Here is a 23,858-nt window from a genome sequence, read left to right as displayed (position 1 = left end):
AGAAAGAGGAGAGAAAAAGAGGAGCGAGAATGGGCAAGGGAGGCAGGGGAGGGGCCTAGGACAAGGAAAATTGAAAAGACTCTTTAGATACAACACGTCAGAACAAGAAGAGATGGGTGCAGCTACAAGGTTCCCTCCACCTTTCCTTGGCCAACTTCATTTATTACCTGTGGCAAATGCTGGATAGAAGAGACCAGCTGTTCAAGTCAAAGGCACAAATAAGGCTGAAGTCCTTCTTTCTGTCAATTCTCCAACCCAAAGAGCCCCTGAATCCTTTTGACTTTGTGGGTCTTTTGGTACTTATGTAGCACTTAATCATTCAAAAAGCCTTATCAAGGGCAGTGTTTCAATGCATACAAAGCACATTCCTTAGCCATTAATGTATTCACCTGATTCTCAGCAAAATCCTATACGATGGTTGTCATTTTGCTTCTGTTTGGCAGCTCTGTTTTCCTCAGTTGCCACCTCAGTGATTTATACAGTGCCTGCCCAGCAACAGGGAGCACAGCGCACACTCGATAGATATTTAAGTGAAGACTCTCCTAGTGCGTTCATATGGAGTTAAAGAAGTGAAGGGTCCACGGACTATGAGAGCCTGCTATGTAATGGTATGTTCCAGGTGAGCACCCCCGCTGTCCCTCACCATGCATTCTCCTGGAGCTGACAAGGAATGGAGAGATCTTTCTCCCTTCCTTGGAGAAAATGACTTTCAGTGGTGGGAAGCCACAGGAGAGCAAAGATGACAAATCTGTTTGGCTCCGATTTTCATCCCTGGTTTCTTGTTAATCAACAGAGAGACCAAATGCTTTCCAAAGGATAAGAAACTAAGCTTGATCATTATGCTCAAGTAAGTCAATAGGACTAGAAATATTAGCAAAGTGTGAGCTTGTCTGGTTATCAGAACAAACTTTTAGATGTAAAAAAAAAAAAAAAGAGTTTCAAGGGGCACTGAGTCCCTTTAATAGCACCAGGCTTCACACACTGACCATCCTCTGTGTGCTGGGCACTGTGCCAAGCATGTTACATGCCTCAACTCTTTTCATCCTGCCAATAAGTCTATGACGTTGGTCTTATGAAACTCATTTTACGGAAGAGGAAACAGAGCCTCAGATGTTAAGTAATTCCATGGTGGGCAGCAGAATACTTGTGATGCTGTGGGTCCAGAGAGCATGCCAAACTTTGAAGGAATAAACATGGGTTACAATATCAATTATACAGCTTTTCACCATACTACCTACTCTAACGATGTCTACCCCACAAGGGGTACTATAAAACTCAAATGGGATGAGATAGTTAATAGACGAACATATTCACAAAGACATTAGCTCTGCTTTGACACATAAGGGAGAATTAACAAGTGAAAGCCTGGGAAGAGGAGTTATTCCAAGCAAAGAGAACAGTTAATAGAGAAAGTGAAATAAGATGATTGTGGTTTTGAGTAAGTGGTAAGGCCGGCAAAATAAGCTGAGCCCAGATTATGAAGGGTTTTGTGTGTCACTTTAAGGAAACTGAACTTCATGCTAAGACAGCTGGGGAGTTAGTGAACACTTTCAAGCAAGCAAATGAAGGTTGTCTTTCAGAAAAACCAACATTTAGAGTTATAGATACTCTCCATCTATCCATCTATCCATCCATTCATCTACCTTTCCACCCATCCATCCATCCATCGGTCCACCCACCCACCCACCCATCCATCCATCCATCCAGAGAATGGCTGCCTCTGTCTGTGTCCAGGGCTAGGTTATAGTCCCTGGAAGAACAGGTTTTGCAGACATGGTCTCTGTTCTCATGGAGCTTCCAGTCTAATGGAATCAGTTAACAAAATACTGTATCAGTGCAGATAATACACAACTCTTGCCTGTACCAAGGGAACATGAGAGGCAAGGAGGACAAATCAGAGTCCCTAAGGAGGAAAAATGAACACACCCAGGAGACTGATAAGCTGGGTGGTGACAAATTTGGGAGAAAGGTTGAGAAAAGGAAAGGGAAGGAAAGGTGGGGAGGAGGAGGATAGATAGGGAAGGGGAAAAGAGGGAAAGGAATGGGAGGGAGGGTAGAAGGGAAGGAAGGGGAAAGGAAAGAAAGCAAGGGGCAAGGAACAAAAGTACTTCGGAACTGTTACTTCATTACAAGTACATACCTTTTTTATATGAAAAGTCACATGTTTATATAAGCTATCCACTAGAGATCAGGCAATATATGTGTGTGAAATATATTTATACAAACCCACACTGATTTAAATTTACATTTATGACAATCTGTACAGATGTCTATTATATATCTTTGTGTATATACACTGCAGCTCTTGACACAAATACTGTTTATAAAAACTCGGTGCCAAGTTTTTTCTAGATGTATACTTCAGCACACCTGAAATATTCTGGGCACAAAAATGGGGAAAAGATTCACACAAGTAAGAAAAAAATGAAAACAGCCAGTGCCAATTGTTACCCTCTCACGGAAAACCCAGCAGTTGCCATGTGTTATATGCTTGCATAAGTGATCTAAACTGAGATTTGAGTCAATCAGATCTAGCTATCTGATTCCTGAGCTACGAGCGTGTCGTGGTATTGAATATCTCAGAAAATATTCATCTGTGAAGTACAGTGTTTGCTCAAGAGAAGGGAAAATAGGGTTTCTTTTTGGTACAACAACCACATTCTGTGGCCAAAGGCAAGAATTTCTGTGATTATATTTTTCCTGAAGTTCATAAGATGGAGTTAGTGGAACATAGTGAATATGCCATAAATATTTGTTAAGTGAAGAATTTTCTATCTTGTTAATGTGGAGTTAAAACTATGAGGTTGTGGCTCTGTGGAATATCCTAGCTGGAAAGGACATTCTGTTGATAAGATGCTATCTTCAGAGAAGCAAAGTGACTCACTCAAGGGCACAGAGCTCATTGATGGCCAGGCTCAGACCAAAACCCCAACCCCGTCATCCTCCCCACACCCATGCTCTTTCCCCTACCCCAAAGATACGTCTGGCATCGCTCACAGATTGGGGAGTTTTATGTTAGTTTGGGAAGTCCAAAAACTTAAACACGCAAAGATAAATAGGATGAAAATGAGTTGAGAAAAACATTGCAGAGCTTGGCTCATGGAAAAGTTTATTTCTTCAAGAATATTAAAAGGGTCTGAGCCAAATGGATCACAGAGCCTGTAATAGGATGCTCTAAAAAAAGAACAGTGTCTTTTCCTGGCCTGCGTGCACTAAATTTGCATATCCTAAAGGAAAACCCAGGGCTGCTGGGTTTTCTTGGAGGCCTCAGTCGACTCTGGGTACAGGGGAGGTGGTTCAACACTTCAGTGGGATTCTGCCCCGCAACTCCTGCTTTAAGAGGGTCAGGGATGAACCAGGAGCAGACCTAACCAATTGATAGTTTGGTTGGATGGTGGCGTGGGATGCAGGGAATTGTTTCATTCATTCAGGTGGTAGAACAAACTGAGATGATTTTAGCCAGAAAAGTCTCAGGGTAGAGTCTTGCTACTTCCTTCACCCAGTGTGCACGTGTGCACGCTCAGTCGTGTCTGATTCTTTGCAACACCATGGACTGTAGTACACCAGGCTCCTCGGCGCATGGAGTTTCCCAGGCAAGAATACTGGAGTGCATTGCTATTTCCTACACCTGGGGATCTTTCTAACCCATGGATCAAACTCACACGTCTTGCTTGCTCTGCACTGACAGGTAGAACTCTTTACCACTATGCCACCTGGGAAGCCCCACCATCCTCCCAAAACAGCCACCGAGATGCACCCTTCTCCCCTCCCCCCAAACCCCACCCCAGGTCTACTCAACCCCCAACCTCCTCATCACAGAGCAGACCAGGTGATCTTTCATAACAGGCACATCTCACCATCTCCCAGACCCCTGCCAAGGCACGTGGCATCTCCTTACGACCCTCAGAAGAGTCCAAACCCATCCTCATCTGGTCATTACACATCTCACCCCAGCTCAACTGCTTCCTAGTCTATACCTTTCTCTCCATACCCATTTAAGTTCCTACTCCATTACTGAAGAGCTTTTGTTCTTGTACATAGTATCTATGTCATTACCATATAGTGGATTAAAACTAAGAGGCTTTAAAACACAGGAACACATACGCATGCATCCCGTTAGCTATCTAAGCAGTATGACATCACGTGCCATGCAGTCGCTGGGAAGCACCACTGGACACTCAGGAGAGAAAGTGAGTGAAAAAGGTAAACTGTGTCATAGTATTATTATGAAAATATCTTTTCCTTGGAGGACACACGAAGAAGCCTTAGGAGGCCCTTAAGTCTCCAGATCACACTAAAATGACCAGTGATTTCAACAGTCAACTCCTCTCACATTCTTAAATGCATCTTGCTGACTGATATGCTGACATTTCCTCAGCAGGGCGTGAGTCTCAGTTTGTGGGGAGGTCCCCCACTTTCTACTTGTCTCCCTGTACTCTGGAGGTCTATCAGCACCAGCTTCATTACACCAGATGGAGAACGCTCCCGGATACTCATCTGACTCTCGTATCAGATAGCCAGCTCTGCAGAGTCCCCGTGCCCATCACGGTGTCTGCCTGGCGCATAGTCCCTGCGGTGGGCAGAGAGGAAATGGGTTTGTTCCTTGCATGGAAGAGACACAGATCTTCTTCTGGGAGAACCCAACGTGGGTTCAGTTTGGGTGAAAAAGTCACCATTGCAGATTTCAGAAGAACTTTCTAGCAGATGGTGCTAGAATGCGGAGAACAGGGAAATACATGAGCCGGTGCCAGGCGCACACAAAGGGGATTCCTGCCCAGGGTGGGAATTGGGGCCGGGTGACCCCAGGCGTCCCTTCCACGTCTGACAGCCCGTGATTCTGTGAGGCCGAGCTGAGGGCTTCTCCCAGGCACCCCTTGGGCTTTCCATTCCTGGTGGATCTGTTTAGAGTTCCCCAGTTCGACTCTCCTTTTTATTTCAAGCTACTTTAGAAGATAACAGAGCACAGCGCTGTCATTTTTCTCCCTCACGTTTCCTCTCTGATCCTTCTCCCTTGCTTTATTCTATCTCTGGCTTTCTCTTTTTCAACCTTCTTTCTAAAAATATAAAGGAGAATGGGGGAGTTCTCACTGAACCTCAGTGAAGAGTCAGATTCTGCTTCCTCAGGTAGCCGGGGGTCCCTACCCAAAGACGGTTGGCATGAGCCACCCCTCAGAGCATGATGAGGGATTTGGGGTGGGGGGGCTTCTGTGTGGACGTCTCCAAAGGCAACAGAGGGTGAGACAGAGGGCTGAGGCGGGTGTGGGGTTTCTGCCAGCCTGGTTTCGGGGACTAGACCTGCGCCTCAAAGAGAGAGATACCACTGAAGGACCCAGAATGGGCAATTGGCCATGAGATTCGCTATGTTGCAAGCGGTCTTGCTTCAGGGCCAAGTGACAGGGTGACAAAGCATTGGGTAAAAGAGACTTTTTTAATTTCTCTAGAAAACTGAGGGGCTGTGGCAGTGAGTGTAAGGGAGCAGAGAGACTGTTGGTCTGCAGGGAGGCCTGGGAGACTGACCCACCCCTAGCATGGAAGGTCTGTGGGTGGAGCCCACAACCACGGCTGTCCTGAGGTGCTTCCCTCCAGTGTCTTGCTGATACATGGATTCTGACAAGGAAATGACATGGCAGGAGTCCGAGAGGAAAAATTGCGACACATGGAAGACTGCCTTGGGTATTCACAGGAAGAACTACAGAAGAATCAAAGGCTGGTGACGCCTTGAAGTCTTCCAGTATGCGTGTTGATTCTGACGTGAGCTTGTTTGTACCCACAGGCTGTCAAGGTCTAGGGCACAGACAAACACACACACACACACACACACACACACACACACACGGTGTCTCATCAGGTATGTGGCCGTGGGCGTTTGATTCCTCAGGGGCTTTGCTTCTTCATATGTAAAGTGGGATGACATACCCAGGACAGTTCAGGTGCTCAAAACGCCTTGTGCTGAACACATGCATGAATACTGGCCTTGATGGAGGGGAAAGGATACAAACTGCTAGCAATACAATGAATCAATTCTGGAGCTCTAACATACAGCACGGTGACGACAGTTAACAATACTGTGCTGAAAAACTGCATGACAAGTAGATCGTAAACACTCTCACTGCTCCCCCCCACCCCCGCCCTGGCAAAAAAAAAAACTGTGTGCAGTGACGGGTGTGGTGACTTTAAAATAAATGTGCTCTGCCATGCTAAGTCGCTTTAGTCGTGTCCGACTTTCTTTGACTCCATAGACTGTAGCCCACCAGACTCCTCTGTCCATGGAACTCTCCAGGCAAGAACACTGGAGTGGGTTGCCATTTTCTTCTCCAATGCATGAAAGTGAAAAGTGAAAGTGAAGTAGCTCAGTCGTGTCTGACTCTTAGCGACCCCATGGACTGCAGCCCACCAGGCTCCTCCATCCATGGGATTTTCCAGTCAAGAGTACTGGAGTGGGGTGCTGCTGCCTTCTCTGGATTGTACGTGAGAAAGACCATTAAAATTACAAAGCTCTATCTACACTGAAAGAGTTCTTTGCACACCCAACCTGCAAAAGAGCCCCCAGCCTGGCTTACCTTCTGCTTCCCGAGGACTCCAGTGTCCTGATGGGCCGCAGGGCATCGGGGAGGAGGCATTGAAGGCATACTGCACCAGGAATCTCCCTTCCAGGCAAAGGTCACATGCTGATCCCAATTCTCTAGGAGGCCAAGGAAAGAAGGAAACGCACCGACTTAGGAATGGTTGAATGAGTTCCTGACTCAACTGAGCCAAAGGTGTAGGCGACAACAAATTTGCTCCCCTGTCATCCTTATTCTTCCTTGGACTGTGAGGAGATCCAACCAGTCAATTCTAAAGGCAATCAACCCTGAATATTCACTGGAAGGACTGACGCTGAAGCTCCAATACTTTGACCACCTGACTCGAAGAGCAGACTCATTGGAAAAGATCCTGATGCTGGGCAAGACTGAAAGCAAAAGAAGGGGCCAGCAGAGAATGAGAGACTTAGAAAACATCACTGACTCCACGGACATGAATTGCACTCCAGGAAATAGTGGAGGACAGAGGAGCCTGACGAGCTACAGTCCATGAGGTCACAAAGAGTCGGATGTGACTTAGAGGCTAAACAACAGTACTAAATCCTCCCTATCTTTGTCAGAGCTTCCAGAATATGATCATAAATGAAATTCCTCCCCACCACCCAGGAGGACCTTTCTTGGGTCTAAGCGTCTTCTGTTCTGATGGTGGATACACTTAAATTTAAAGCAGCCCAGACTTACTACCTGCACTATTTCTTCATTTCATCAATGATTCAAAGTTCCACTGAAGATTTGATATGTGGTTGTGAGAAAATCTTTTACCCATCGGACCTCAAATTTTATTCTTTTAACAATCTCTGTCTGTACCTACTATGTGCAGGGATTATCAGGATCCTAGGTATTAAATAGGAAGAAGGAATGGTTCAGTTCCTTCAGCTGAAAATGACTGGGCTGAACTAGACAGTGCTTAAAGAACCTTCTAGCTCTGACATTCAGGGGATAGATGAGTCACTCTTGGATTTTACAGTCAAAAAGAGTTTCCTTACCATGCCACCTAATTCACTTCAGCAGCTTTCCAAGGGGCAAGCCAATCCCTCAGTGGGACAAACCCCAGCAGCGGAATATGACAGTGGCTTTCCCCATCAGCTGGTATCTTACGTCTGGATTCAATCTCCCTTTAACCACAATAGCCTTTGGGATCCTACTTGTTCTCCAGACTTGGCCCCTGTTCAGGAGATAGTTGCTAGGAAGGGAGAGGGATAATAGCCCTCTTCTCCTGTACTAGGGTGAGCAAGCCCCAAACTCTGAAAATCTGAGCAACTTCTACAGAGCTACTGGAGAGGGAAAATATCAAGAAAGGTCATAGCCCAACCCATTATTTCTCCAAATGCAATGGTCCTGCCAAAATCTCCTTCCTAAAAGAATCACCATCCTTCAGCAACCTGAAAGACACAATGGAGGGACCCTATCTCAAGCCTTAGGGCTTTTGCTTCACAGGGAAGCTCCATAGCCCCAGGGCTCATGTGCTTGCTAACATCATAGTCTGAAGCTGGTCCTTCTTCCTCCTCCACCCAGCTGCCAGGGAGCTCATCCCCAAACCTAAATCTGAATACTTTCTGCCTCTGCTTATCTGCTAGTATGGTGACCAACACGTGTAGTTTAATGGCTGGATGGATAGATGGATAAATACCAGTCACTCCAACATGTTGCTAAGACTCATGACTAACCTAGTCTAGACCCTCAAATTGCATATTTTGCATCATCAGCTTTATCATCAGAAATATGAAATCATACATAGGTATAATTTTATAAGCACACTAATATTTAGTGATAGAATGACTGGACAGTCTAAGGCCAATCTGCTCAATGGAACAGTAAGCAGTTGGTACAAATACTCATAAAGATCATTAAAATGTATGGAAAATGTGTTATAATGTTAAGGGAAGAGTCATATTCAAAACTGTACCTTATAGCAGCATCTCAATGCTGTTCAAATAACTTAATATGACGAAATACTACCAGCAAATATTTCTAGGTGGTGGAACTCAGAATGATTCCTCTCTCCCTACTTCCATTCCTTCTGGTTTTCTGAACTTTCTCTGTATTTTCAGTATGTATGAGGTGTTCTTGAACTAGCAATAATGACAATTAAACAAAAGTACTTGGAGGCAGAGGATGAAGAGTGGAGAGGGAGGTGCGCAGCACCAGTCTGGTTCCATTACAATGACCACAACCCATGCATAGCAGCTCAGAGTCACAGGACTGGTTTATGACGACAATGAGATTACAAACATCCTTGTATGAATCCAGATCGCACTGATCTTAATGGTAACTGAGCTTTCTACTCTAGACGCCTTGCTTTAGAGGAAACGCATGTAGTTACCTGTACTTCACTGAGTTCTTGACAACTGTTCAGTTCAGTTCAGTCGCTCAGTCGTGTTCGACTCTTTGCGACCCCATGAATCACAGCACGCCAGGCCTCCCTGTCCATCACCATCTCCCAGAGTTCACTCAAACTCACATCCATCGAGTCAGTGATGCCATCCAGCCATCTCATCCTCTGTCGTCCCCTTCTCCTCCTGCCCCCAATCCCTCCCAGCATCAGACTCTTTTCCAATGAGTCAGCTCTTCACATGAGGTGGCCAAAGTACTGGAGTTTCAGCTTTAGCATCATTCCTTCCAAAGAACACCCAGGGCTGATCTCCTTCAGAATGGACTGGTTGGATCTCCTTGCAGTCCAAGGGACTCTCAAGAGTCTCCTCCAACACCACAGTTCAAAAGCATCAGTTCTTCGGTGCTCAGCCTTCTTCACAGTCCAACTCTCGAATCCATACATGACCACTGGAAAAACCAAAGCCTTGACTAAACGGACCTTTGTTGGCAAAGTAATGTTTCTGCTTTTCAATATGCTCTCTAGGTTGGTCATAGCTTTCCTTCCAAGGAGTAAGTGTCTTTTAATTTCATGGCTGCAGTCACCATCTGCAGTGATTTTGACAACTGTAGGTTCCCTATAAATACTTTGACGAATTAATAAACTGACAGTAAATGGGCCTTATTTACACAGAGTTCCACAAAGTGCATTCCCTCATGCTCAATCATGGGTTCGCGTGTTCACTCAATATTTCACCTGTTCATTCACTGGATACTCATTGAACAATCTCTGGTTGCTAGCACTGTGCAACTACCAGACATTAACCATCCATGGGAGAGGAGATTTGATGTGGTACCTGCCCTCATAGACCCTGCAATCCAGCAGAGGCAACAGTCCATAAACCAATAGGAAAATAATGTGTACAAAGTACAGGTTGAATTACTGCTAGAAGGAGAGTCAACAGATGATGTAGGAGAGACTAATGAGGGGCTGTGCAGGGGCTTCGGATGGGCGCAACGCTGGCAGACCTCAGTGCAGATCCAAGAACAACACCGAGAGTGGAGTAAAGTGGTCCAGGCTCTGTCTTAAGGTATGCAAAGGACCGAGGCGGGAGAGACGGCCTCGGTCCATAGAGGCCCTGAAGGAAACTCGAGTGGCAAGAGTCACAAATGGAAGACAGCAGTGAGAGCGCCAGTGGGGCAAGCAGGCAAGGACCACAGGATGGAAGGCTCCGCAGACCCCTTGCAGATTACACATAAGAGGGGTGGGAAGGTACTGGAGGGTTATAATGTGGGTGACATGATCCAATTCACATTTTTAAAACATCAGCCTGAATGATGAATGAAGAATGAATTGGGAAAAGAAGAGCACAGGTAAAAGCAAAGTCAGGAAATAAAGAGCAAAGGTGTTATCCTGTATATGGTGGGTGAAATTCCCATTTTACAGATAAGGAAGCTGAGGATCATGGTTATAGAATAACTATACGAAGGTCAAAGCTCAGAAAGTCACAGTCAAAACAGACTTTACCAAAACCATGCCATATCCTACACATTCAGGGTATGTCAAATGTGTTTCTAATCCCTGGCATTTATTTGATTTTAACGGGCACCTGTATGTACACAGACAGAAATACACACACACACACATACACACTGAAATCATAGAAACACAGGATGCTAAAGGATGCTAACACTGGAAGAGATCACCTTTCTTACACACGATCCATGAGAATTAAAGTTTAAAGCTCCAAATCTGTGCCATCTACTTTAGCAGCCCCTAGTAACATGTGGCTATTCAAATCTAAATGAATTAAAATTAATATAGAATTCCTTTCAGTTCCTCAGTTACACTCATCACAGTTCAAGTGCTCCCTAGCCACAGCTGGCTTACAGCTACCATACTGGATATTACATTACAGAAAGTTCTATTGGACAGTGCCTCTCTAAGGTACCCACTGTACAGAAGGAATTAAGCTCTCTCCTAGGCATCTAGAATGGTACTAGTTATGTACTATCCTTAGGACAATTGAGAAAATAGTCACTCAAGTCATTTTCTACATTCTGAGACTTGGAAAAAGAACCTTGGCTGAGAAAGGCTAGATTCCCCTTTAGTTTACAGATCGGAAAACTGAGGCCAAAGAGGAAGAAGAAATAAATGAAGTTGCAAAGACTTCAGACTCAGGTCTCTTGGTTCCCAGTCCAGCATTCTTTCTACTATATACCACAGCCCATTGTTCAGAAAACTGAAACCATCTAGTCAACACATGTTTGCAAGACAGATAAAAATGCAGGAGTTAAAAAAGCCAGGGGTGGCCTTGAATTATTTATTCAGTTGCCCATGTGTGAGGACACAGGCGGTGGGAGGATCTGAGTATGTTTTTTTAAGGAAAACCCTTGTATTCTCTCTGACCACAGATGTGAGGAACAGCAGGAGGACATGACGATGGCCAGGGGCTAGAGGTTGGCATTGATGAATGGAGTGGAAAACATCAGAGATTCTGCAGGGAAAGAGGATTTCAAGTAGCTCAACAGCTCTGGGAAACTTTGTACAAGATGGGAGCTAGTGTTTCCTGAGCATAGAGTGTGTGTGCTAGGCATATCACAGATGTCATCTTATTAAATTCCCCACAGAAGCCAGGTGGAGTGGGTATGGTTAGCACTTTTTATGGAAGAAGACTCAAGAAGGCCAGAAAGAATCAGAGGGGTGAGAAACTCACCCAAGGTCCCCTAGGCTGGAAGAGGTAAAGTTGAGACTGGAATACAGTCTGCTTGACATCAAAGCTTGTGCACTTTGTACTAAGCCAATTTCCATGAGTATGAACTCCTTGCGTATGGGAGATGGATAGATTTATTTCTTTAAAACAATTTATTGAACTTGCTGACCTACTTCCTTCAGTCATAGACTACAGTCTACATAGCTGTTAACCCTAATTAGATATGTTTCTAAAATGTCAGTTTTAATTTAACATATGATAACTCCATTATGAAATCTTAGACTGAACAGAATAGCTATTGTATGAGCCTCAAGTACCAACTGACTATAGGTTATTAAAAACATACTGATTGAAGCTGAGGGCCCCATGTAATAGAGACATATCTCATTACACAACAATTAACCCTCCAATAGGTTTCCAACAATCAGATGGTATTTATTTAATGGACAATAACTGCTTTATGAAATACAAATTGAATACACACACAGGAAGCTTCATTTACAAAACTTCCATTTCTACGTGGAATCGAGGCCAAGGCTTGACCAAAAGTCTGATACTTCTCATCACCACAGAAAAAATAAATAAATCCACGGGCTGCTGGAAAGGCTGCTCTGAAGTGTCACATGAGGTTTCCCAAACCCAGCTCTGAGCTCCCAGTGAGGGCGCTGGGGCAGAGGAAGGGGGTTTCTACAGAGCATCTAAGGAGTGCATTTCCTTTCTCCGTGATCACATGCATCCAGCTGTCAAAAGAAGGTTCTAGATTCAAGGACTGATAGTACTGAAGGAAAATTGGAGCCCAAATTTAATTGTGATGCCATGATCTAATATGTTTTTATGAACACACACACACATACTTGTGAGAGTTCACTGCCACGTTTTATGGCCTTTATGAAGTGGAGAGTAACACCTCCTTCATAATTCAAGTTTTGGAAAAACTTAATGAAAGAACATGCGAGCCTGAGATAAGACGCTGCAAAATGTGAGTCGGAGCCTGGCTCCCACCACTTTCTATGGGCTTCTGGCCAAATCTCTCTGCCTCTTTGAACTCCAATCCCTTCCTCATCTGGCAAATGAAGAAGTTGATTCTCCTTTTACAGAAATTACCAAACAGATGAAATGAGACTGTACAGTGAGCATTTAGTACAGAATCCAGAGCAGAGTGAGCAATTGGTAAACAGCATGAACAACCATTGAGTAATATTAATTCATCATCAGCTGGTTATTATTTCCACCATCTTCAATATTGTATTACCATTATTGAATAAAACATTCAGGTCTGGGAGGGGGCAAAAATACTAATCCATACTAATTTATAGCCAAGTTCCAACCAAATTAAATATCAACATGTTAGTACATCTTCATGATCCTTTAAAATCCCCTAAAGCTTCAGTGCCTTGGGGAGACCCAATGTTGAAAGGAACCACAAGAAATGATTTCATTCATGTTTCCACCTTCAGACCACTGAGGCATCATTAGACCCACCTTTCAGTGGAGTATGACTCAGGGGGAGAAACTGACTTGCCCAAGGCCATACGGCTAGGAAGTGACTGACAGGAGCCCAACTAAGGCATCTTGTGCCTTGACTTATCATCCCTTGATCTTCTACGAAGATCATGGCATCCGGTCCCATCACTTTATGGGAAATAGATGGGGAAACAGTGGAAACAGTGTCAGACTTTATTTTTTGGGGCTCCAGAATCACTGCAGATGGTGACTGCAGCCATGAAATTAGAAGACGCTTACTCCTTGGAAGGAAAGTTATGACCAACCTAGATAGCATATTCAAAAGCAGAGACATTACTTTGCCAACAAAGGTTCGTCTAGTCAAGGCTATGGTTTTTCCTGTGGTCATGTATGGATGCGAGAGTTGGACTGCGAGGAAGGCTGAGCACCAAAGAATTGATGCTTTTGAACTGTGGTGTTGGAGAAGACTTTTGAGAGTCCCTTGGACTGCAAGGAGATCCAACCAGTCCATTCTGAAGGAGATCAGCTCTGGGATTTCTTTGGAAGGAATGATGCTAAAGCTGAAACTCCAGTACTTTGGCCACCTGATGCGAAGAGTTGACTCATTGGAAAAGACTCTGATGCTGGGATGGATTGGGGGCAAGAGGAGAAGGGGACGACAGAGGATGAGATGGCTGGATGGCATCACTGACTCGATGGACATGAGTCTGAGTGAACTCCGGGAGTTGGTGATGGACAGGGAGGCCTGGTGTGCTGCAATTCATGGGGTCGCAAAGAGTTGGACAGGACTGAGTGACTGATTTGATCTGATCTGATCTTCTAAAAATTCTACCTTCAGTTCTATTAAACAACAGAGGCAAAGATGCTCGTTATACAAAAATACATGTATATATATATATATGCATGTGTACCATCCATATATAATGTGCCCTTCTTATATGGTACTACGTGTATACAAAGGAGTTAGCTCATTAACCAGAGGCAGGTAAATGCCCGAGCTCATGAGATGTGACCAGTACCTCCATTCCAGACGAGGTTCAGGAGACAGAAGTTTCCAGGCTTTTAACAATAAAGCAAAGCTTAATATTCACCACAGAAATTATGCATCATTACTCATTAATTTCTGTTAGCAATCATTTATGTATTCCCTGATCCCCAAATCTACAACGTCTACATGGAGCAGTCGCTGTACCAGTTAGTCCTCGAGTGTGTGTGTTATTCCCTTAGTCGTGTTCAACTCTGTGCGACCCCATGGACCGTAGCCCACCAGGCAGGCTCCTCTGACCATGGGATTCTCCAGGCAAGAATACTGGAGTGGGTTGCCATTTCCTTCTCCAGGGGATCTTCCTGACCCAGGGATCTTCCTGACCCAGGGTCTCCTGCATTGCGGGCAGATTCTTTACCATCTGGGCACTTGTGGGCACTTGTTAAACAAGAGCAACAATAAAAGACACTGAGAAATCCCTCTCCAAGGCTGTTTCCCTTCCAAGTTTCCCTCCTCTTGGCAGGAGAGAGAGAGAGGGATCAACACTTCACAGGCCACACTCACCTTTCAAAGAAGTGGCCGTCGATGGGAGGGAACCACTCCAGCATCACAGAGTCGGGCGTGTGGCTCACGACCTGGGGGGCGAGGGCGATGGGCGCCGGCTTCCTGGAGGGCTGCCAGCCCTGGTACACCAGGTCCAGGTAACAGTGCATTCTGGCGACCTGATTGGGTGTGAAGGAGTCGGTGCAGTCGTCATCTGCAAGCAGGCAGAGGGAAAGATAAGCACCTCGTTGCACGGACCGACAGGCAAGAGAATGATGATGCCTCCCGGGCGGCCCGGAAGCCAGCACCCCAGCCCTTGCCAACTGGGAGCTGGCCTCTTCCAGTGCTCGAGAGTTAATGGTCTGTGAACAAATTAGTGCAGTCATCACTTCTGCAGACAGGTGAGAGGGAGCATTAGGAGGGGGAGGGCGGATGGGCCTGAAAAGGCACATCTGAGCCTGGAGAGGGGGGTCATGGGTAAGGACAAGGGCAAGACGAGCCGCTTTCCCAGGGCCCCCACCCACAGGTCAGTAAGTTCCAGCCAATCAGTCGATATCTCTCAGTCATCCACTCGTGTCCTGTCTATTTGCTCACTCATTCTTTCATATGCTTACTTGTTCCTTCACTCCCACCTTCACATTTGTTCATCGCTCATTCATTAATTCTGCTCCTTACGGATGCAGCAATTCTGCTTTCCAAAGCAGCCTTCTGAGCATTGATTCTATACTCTCTGCTCGAAGCCAAGGGCCACGGAAACCTACGGCACTCCCGCTGCTGGGAGCTACCAGTCTAGCTACAGAGCAAAGGTCAGCTTGCTGTGTGGCTCAAGGTGGTTGTAGGCTGTTCAAGTTTGTGACGCCAGTCCCCAACGACAAGGAGATGGTGTGTTGGGGAAGACGGATAAACTGGAGAGGCTTCTAGGGGAGGTCCTGGGTCAACCAGGTTACACGGTTAAGACTGGGGAAGAAGATGAGGGATGGCAGAAGGGGCAGCTCAGGACCACAGAAGCAATGAGCCCTGGGCAGTGAGCACAGGGAGACTCGGAAGTAGTCCAGGCTCAGCATCCAGCCTTCGGTGTCCACGGCAGGGATGCAAGGACAGCGACACCTTCTGCACAGCGCTGTCGCTGGGACGCTGACTGTGGGCTTAGTACATGCTTCGTACACGGGATACTGTGCTTTGGGCACGTGTAACTCTCCCATTAGTTTTGGAGTAAATACTCTGATCACTCCATTTCACAGAGGAGGAACCTGAGGCTGAGAGAGGTCTCACTACTTTTTAAAGATCACAGAGCTAGGGGCAGATCTGAGGTGTGAACCCAGGCAGTCTTGACTCCAAGGCCACGTTTCTAATCAATATGAGAACTTTTTTTCTGAGTGTCCGTGAGACCTTGTATGGGCAAAGTGTCCCGCAGGTGTTTGATAAATAGGAGTTGAGCCTGAGTTGGAGGGGACCAGAATACAATCTCATTTCTGAATGTCTTTAGATCTAATGACCTTCAATTCTACCCTCTGTTTTCTAGGATGAGGAGTGAAGGCCATGACCCGAGACTCTTCCCTGGCAAGGAGGAAGCTTGCCTCCCGTCTCTCCCTCCAACAGCTTTACTCAGCTGCCCCAGGGGCAGATCAAGGCACTGTTTTGGCTTGGTTTCCAAAAACACCACTTCCCAGAGGTGTCCGCCTGGCCAGGGTTTCTGCAGCTGGGCCCCAGACAGAGGAGAACGGGGCTCGCCAGATCTTAAAATAAACCCACCATGGGAATTCTGCAGCATAAACTCACTTTCTCTTATCAAACAAACAGAAAATAAGTTCAGGCAGGTGCTGGGCAGTTGGACATGACCTTGAGAATCCAGCTTGGGGAAGGGATAGGAGTGTGAGGAGGTTATACACAGAAGCTGCCTCTGATCCCCTTAGCAATTTTTGATGGTCTCCTTGCCAGCACCCTGGGGAAGACTTTTATACATTTGGAAGAAGCAGAAGAGCCCAGAGTCCTTCAGAGAATACCACCAAAGAATGACTAGTTGCACAAATTACTTTCAAGCTCAGATACTTGCATGTAACTCCTTGGATACAAAACAGGCTATGGGTTGCTTTTGCCTGGAAAATAAGACTCCAATTGCCCCCAGTGGTCTAAGAAGGACTGGATGGGCTGGTACATTTTCCTTTGTTACTAAGGACTTTGTACTTCATCCTGAAAGTTTTGGAAAAGCCACTAAATAGGTTAAAAGCAGGGGAAGGGCATTCTGGCTAAAGAAGTAAGGGTTATGTAGTTAGATTCATGGGTGAATGATGCGGAGTCAAATGATTTTATGACCACTGTGCCTCAGTTTCCCACCTGAAAAGTGGAGATAATGATGATAACAAGAGTGCTGGTGTCAGAATGCTGCTGAAGGTCATGACAAGTGTAGCGTCAAGAGGCAGGAGCAGCGCTCAGTGAATGCCCACTGCCTCGGGTCTTGGGATAGTGCAGGCACCTCTGTGTGTGTGCCTGCATGTGTGCACGTGTGTGTGTACGCATACACTAATGTGGGTGAGTGTTAGGAAACTAGAAGCAGGAAAAAAACCAGAATGTAAAATATTCACTCTCTTTGACTTTGCAACATCGCCATTTAGGAATTCGATGGATAGATACTCATGAACAAACATGAGGGAAAACGTATGTACAAGGACCTCTTTTGAAATATCATTTACATAGAAAAAACATTAGAAATAACACATCTGTCTATTAATAGGGGGAGGACTCTACATTAAGGCACATGCACAGAACAGAATTCTAACCAGTCATTTCCCAAACAAGGAAGTAACTCTAAAACTCAGGCCCCCTGTGTATAAGTTGGGGACATTTATATCAACCCACAACCTAGAGTGATGGTGTGGCTTCCATGAGCTGGAACACATACAGCGTTCATTTGATGAACGAGAGAGAAAATCAGCAATTTGCTTTCCTCTCTATCTTCTGATTTGTTTGGTTTTCTTCCTCCAAAGGAGTTAGTTTCCTTTTATAACTTAAAAATTAGCCATTTCCATGTCTGCCAATTTAAAAGTCTGAAAAATGGGTAGGTGACACAGGCTGGAAAGAGGACAGAACTGTACCTGAACTTTAAAACTGAAGTCAAAAAACATCCCTCCCAGAGCTAGAAAGCTTAGAGACTGAACCGCTGCTGGAATCCTGGGTGAGGTACCAAAGGGTTTCTGTCCATCATAAAGGCTCTGCCCCAGTTAGCTGACGTTTCCAGTTGGCTGCTCTTAGCTTCCTGCCTCCGCAGGCTGCCCCTCCTGACACCTGTGGCCCCTCGTCCTGGTCTCTAGGACCAGCCAACCTATCCTATTCTGTCCCCATGCTGCCTCTAGCCAGAAAGGACGTGGAGGACTTCAGTATTCTGGGAGGCTACACCAGTCCCCATGCTGTTGATGTCGTGCTGTGAGTTTGCAATCTAAACTTTGTTCTCAAGAGCAATTTCCACCTGCAGCTGGAAGGCCACAGGGCAGGGAGGTTCAGGGCTGCCACTGCCTGTGGGACCTCAGACAAAATGCTGATCCCTGACAGCCTTGTTTCCACCCACTGTGAAACGGGGACTCATGACCCTACCTGCCTTCCACAGCCAAGGGGAGCATGCAGCTAGCTCACCCACTTCTAGTGCAAGAATAACTGAAGGTTTTGTTGTTTTAAAAACAATGATAATAACAGAAAGAGCAATAGATGATTATATCTACTGCAGAACACTTGGTATGTGCCAAGCATGTTACAAAGACATAAACATCAACCTAAATATTACCTAGAGATTAAAAAAAAGGCTAGTGTATATGTATGTGTCGGTGGATATGAATATCTATAATGGATTTCTGTAATTCTTATCATCGCGAGCATCATATATATGTATATACACACATACGCACAAACATACCCACACTTGTGATGAGATATGATATATGTGCCAGGTCTTATACTGTACATTAGGTTCTGGAGTGTTTTCACAATTAACAGTCAACAGATAATCTTGCTAATCATCACTTACTGAGCACTAGTTTTGGTACCAAGGACAGTTCTAACTCCTTCACCTGTATGACTCTCATGCAAGGTGAGGGTGTTTGTCCTCCATGTACCAATAAAGTTAACAGGCTTAGACAGAAGGGACTTGCCTGAGGTCAGAGTCAAAGGCTGGCACACAGAGGATTCAAGTTGGTTCTCACACTCTAGACTTTATGCTCCGAACCACTATGTTCCTATCAACCGTCTGCTGCATCATCTTCAGTGATTACAGGATGTTCTGTCATATGAGTGCCTTGTGATTCATTTCAGCAACCCATTCTCTTTGGATTTGTAAGAAGCTTCTAATTTTTCACACATGTAAGCATTTCTCTTCTATGCCTATTACACACTTCAATTAATAGATGTCTAATTAATATGTGGAGAAAAAAAGGTTGCTAAAAACATTTTTAGGACTAAATCTTTAAACACATTAACAGATTTATTTCCTTAAGACATACTTCTTAGAGGTGGGGCTGCTGTGTCAAAGCTTAAGTGCATACTAACAGGGATACGCAGAATGGCAGTGACAAGACGCTTGCTCCCATAGCTGGGGAAGGCCTGGTTTCTGCACTGTTGAGGAAGCTGGGCTTGGGGGTCCTCTTAGTGGGTTCCTTATGGCATCTTTTCTTCAGGAAGTAAGAGTCTGACCTGCCATCTTTCTACCTGCCTGAGGATTAGCCCACAGCTCAACGCGACCGCACCCACCCGGTGCTTGACTAGGCTTGCCCTAGCACCTGCCTGGTGTCTGCTTAATCTGAGCAGTTGGGACACTCTCAAACTCCCCCAGTGTCAGAAAGGGAGCCAGATAATTGTTGCTTAAATGCAGGCTCTGCCATGAAAGGCATGCCTTGTTTTTGCTGTGTGACCCTGGGAAGGTGACAAGTTGCCTAAGCCATGCTTTCTCCTTCTGTAAAGTGGGAACAGTAGTAATACACTTATCCCCTTGGGCTATTTAGATGATTCCATGAGACAAGCCTGTTGGGCAATGCCCACAGTGTCTGGCACGTCATAGACACTCAGTAGTTTCTGCAGACTTGCCACCAGCCATGTTCAATTTATTAGAATCTTAGGACTAACAATTAATTCAGGTCCTCAGCTTCACTCTCCTTGCTCAACAAGTGGCTGATGGCTACCATGCAGGTGAACACAAACACAGAACACACCCATCTCTGCAGAAAGCCAGAGCACTCGCAAGGAAGGAACTCTAAGCAGCTGACCCAGCACGGTCTCTACCCTCTTGTCTTGACTGCAAAGCCCCCGTGTGTCCCTCTCCCCAGCCCTGAGAACCCGATCCTGGTCTGCATTTTGAATTTCATCCAGCTGCTTTTGTCACCTCATCTATCAGAGATCCTAAGAAAAACAAACATTTCAAAGCTCGTGGTCTCCTTGAATATGCTTTTGCGGGTGTAAGTTTGTTATCGTAGCTCAGTGAATTAGTTCTGCTGTTAATGGGTCACTGAGCTGAGGGGTTCCTTTAGAAAAGCAACATTAAATCAATCACCCTTTAGATCTGTACAAAGGGGAACAACAACCAAAAAAAGATTTAGTTTATGGGGGTCCAGTAGCGAGTGGCAGCTCCTGGCCCCTAAGAGGCCGGCAAACTTCCAAACTCACGTTATCGTTTACTTTCCAAGCACACTGAGCTGGCTGAGGAAAGATGCTGTAGAAATGGAACTTAAGCAGGGCTCCGGGAGGGGACGGGACACCGGATATGGATGCCGGCTCGGCTGGGAATGGGAGCATGGTAGGACTCTGCTTTTGAGGAAATCCCTAGCACTCGGGTCTTTTTTAGAGACCCCAAGCTAGGGGCTGTTTATGGCACCAAGCGTGGGTGCTGACCATTCAAGAGACCTCGGGTGTGAACTGTATGAACTTTACACGGAGATGGCCCCGGAGATCGTTCAGTCCAAACGGGAAACTGGGAAGACCCACAGGCAGTCGTGGAACCCACTGGATTTCCAAGAGGAGGGACAGCCTCTCTTTGAATGCAATCAGAGGCAAAATCCCGTCAGAAATGGAGACTGCTAGAAGCGGGCTCCCCTGGTTTAAGCAGAAATGGAGGCTCAGAGTCACACAGCCACTCAGAGTGCCCCCACCTCCCTGACAATGATCTCTCTGGCACAGACTCGAAAACCACCCAGATCGCTCAATATCCCACTCAGCCATCAGCTAGGTCTCCTTGGAAGAGTGGCACAAGAGGGAAAGAGAAAAGACAGTCTCCTGTGAAACGGGGGTAGTTCCAGCCCCATAGGCTTGTTGAGAGAGTTAAACAAGATGGCATATATTAACGTCCTTTATGAACAATAATGGTTTGGTTTTTTTTTTTTTTTTTTTAATCTTTGGGCTGTGCTGCATGGTATGTGGGATCTTAGTTTCCTGACCAGGAATTGAACCCATATCTCCTGCATTGGCAGCATGGAGTCTTAACCACTGGGCCACCAGGGAAGTCCCATGAACAGTAAACTTTTATATAAGTAGAAATATTGCTATACAAATCAACTTTATATACCTGTTGTTAGAGAAATTACTCATATTCTTCCCTGCTTGGTTTTCTTCCTCCGTCCTCCCTCCTCCCTTTCTTCTTAGCAAACATTTTTTAAAAACACAAGGCCTGTGCTAAGCGCGGAGAGAACAGTGATGTCTCAGAGACAATTTCTGCCTTTATAGAGCTCACTTACTTTGGTGGTGGAAAGAAACACCTAAGTTGAATATTATAAAAGATCTGGATGCTCAGCTAACACACACAAGCATCTGGTGCTTTACTCAAAGTCTCTTGGCCTAGGGGTGAGGCTGTGACCATCCTAAGAAAGGGTATCTCGTTCGTTCTTTTTCTTTTTTTAAAGATTTTTATAATGTGGACCATTTGTAGAGTCTTTACTGAATTTGTTAATATATTGCTTTTGTTTTATATTTTTTGGTTTTTGTGGCCACAAGGAATATGGTATCTTACCTCCCCAACCAGGGACTGAATCTGCATGCCCTGCATCGGAAGCTGGAATCTTAACCACTGGACTACCCGGACAGTCCCAGGATAGCTAACTTTCCAAAGATGTTATAAGGACTAGAGCTGGTCTTGATATACACTAAAAGGAAGTGCAGGGGATCTTGGAATGCACAGAATGAGTTATTAACACTGTTATTGATGGTACTAAAAAGGACTCTGAGCGGGTATATGCAGTAAGAGAGAAAACAACTCCATCTCATGTAATAATTTCATTATTTGTAAAACCAAAAGAATTCTATTTGACTGTAATAAAACAGTAAAAGAGCATGTGAAAAAAAAATTTTTTTTTTAAGGTTCAACAACCACCAGCTTAGAAAACTATAGCTGCAAAAGTAGGAGAAACCTCAGCGATCAATTCCAGAGTTTCCATTTTCTTGAGAAAAGTGGGACCCAGAGATGGGAAGTGACAGACCCCAAGGCAGCAGGTGACCTAGCAGCAGAACCCGCCCTTCTACTCAGGTTTCCTGACTTTTAGCCCTTGTCAGCTTCCCAAAGCATCTTTCTGAGGAGCTTTTAGATACAACATCTTCCTTGCATCCCTGAGGTACTCATGGAAGGCACAGGTACTCGATTATTTGGAATGAAGAGATCTTAGGAAAGACAGGCAGCCTGCTTGAGCCAGGCCAGGAGGCCACGTCTGACACTGGCACTCTGGGGCGGTGTGTGGGCCCGCAGAGCGTGGGCCTTACCTGCATAGCTCATGAAGTTATTGTATGGAGTGTTGAAGAAGCTGTTGAAGCCACATGTGTCGTTCCCTGGCCCCGGGTCACCGCAGAACTTGTGTTTCGGAGCTGGGTTGGTGTCACTGCAGAGGTCTCCGGTCTCATAGGAGGGCTCTGTCTCCATGCAGGGGTCGCTGCAAGACTGGATTTCCGAGATGCCTCGGAAGATGTGGTAGAGGCCCAGGCTGTGCCCAATCTCATGGATCATGGTGTGGGTGTGCCCAGGGATGCCGTAGAAAGATGGATTCAAGACGATGCCACCTGCCAGGGGGAAGTTAGAGTGTTAGGTGAACTGGGCACCCTGCTTCCTGCTGCAGGAGTCCCCATATCCCTCAAGGGGGAATGGGGCATGGCCCAAAGTAACCACAGTCTCCTCCACCCTATGACTCCACAGCTGAGAGCCGTTCTGACTTGTGGCATGAATCAGTGATGGAGTAGGAAGAAGTCTCAAAGTCATTTTGTGCAGTCCCTTCATTTTTCAGTTGAAAACACCGATGCCTAAAGGAGTGAGGCAACTTACTCAAGGGGATGTCACACTACTTAGAAGCAGAGGCATGATTACAATTCAAGACCTTTGATTTCTGGATGGCAAAGATTTCAGCTGCAACTTCTTAGGAAGTAAGGCATGCCCCAGTTCGTGAATATGCTACACAAATTGTTTAAATGAAACTCTCATGCCCTGACTCCTTGGTCCCAGCTCTCATGTTGCCTTCACTAATGCTGTGAAGTTGAGCAAGTTGATTGTCATCTCTGAATCCCATTTCCGAAGCTCTGGACCCTACGAGAGTGAATATTCATAAAGGCCAGCACTGGGCGTACTCACCATTATAACAGTGATAATAGTCAGTGTTTCTTGAGCATTTATTACATATTTTCAGGCCCTGTGTTCAGTGTTTCACATGTATAAGCACACTTAATCATCTCACAACCCCATGAGAGGGGCACTGACTCACAGAGAGGTGAAATAATTGGCCCATGATCAAATGAGTAAGTTGGGAGTTCAGATCTGAACCCAAGATCCTTGGGTTCCAAAGCCAGGGATCTTAATCAGTTCTGCTGCTAATGCCCACCACAGGCACAGACTATGGTATCTCATTAAGTAAATGTTGAATATCTGCTGAATGCCACCCCAATGAAAGAGGTTTTGCGAGGCCTAAGTAACTGTGTGTAAGTAGCCAGCATATCACCTTCCACAAAGCAAGGGCCTTGTTCACTGTCTGACCACTTGGTACCCCAAGTGCACTCCAAGAACGGGCATCATCAGCTTCACCTGGAGGTGATCAGAAATGCAAACCCTTAGGCCCCACCCCAGACCTAAAGAATCAAAATAATAAGTCTTTTACCAACAGCCCCAGATGATTTGCCTGTATGTTCTAGTTTGAGAAGTGATAAACCACCCTACCTATCTTAAAAGAATGACCATTTCTTCCCTTGGGCAGATAGACGGATCAGATCTCAGGAAAACCAATGGACAGCATGGTTCTGTGTTTGTTTTTAGCTCCTGGA

At 45.6% G+C, this 23,858-nt stretch overlaps 1 protein-coding gene across 1 annotated transcript in view; it reads right to left on the bottom strand.

The window, feature by feature from the left end:
* Nucleotides 1-23,858, bottom strand: part of PAPPA (pappalysin 1) — a 268,043-nt gene that overhangs the window by 182,056 nt on the left and 62,129 nt on the right. The window contains exons 4-6 of the mRNA XM_061426652.1: nucleotides 22,320-22,613; nucleotides 14,619-14,811; nucleotides 6,561-6,682 (exon numbers count right to left, since the gene is read on the bottom strand). Of these exons, the coding sequence (XP_061282636.1) occupies nucleotides 6,561-6,682; nucleotides 14,619-14,811; nucleotides 22,320-22,613 (609 nt within the window). The remainder of the gene's footprint in view (nucleotides 1-6,560; nucleotides 6,683-14,618; nucleotides 14,812-22,319; nucleotides 22,614-23,858) is intronic.

Source organism: Bos javanicus, chromosome 8 (genome assembly GCF_032452875.1).
Source record: "Bos javanicus breed banteng chromosome 8, ARS-OSU_banteng_1.0, whole genome shotgun sequence".
NCBI classification, from domain to species: Eukaryota; Metazoa; Chordata; class Mammalia; order Artiodactyla; family Bovidae; genus Bos; species Bos javanicus.
This window is presented reverse-complemented; position numbering and strand designations above follow the sequence as displayed.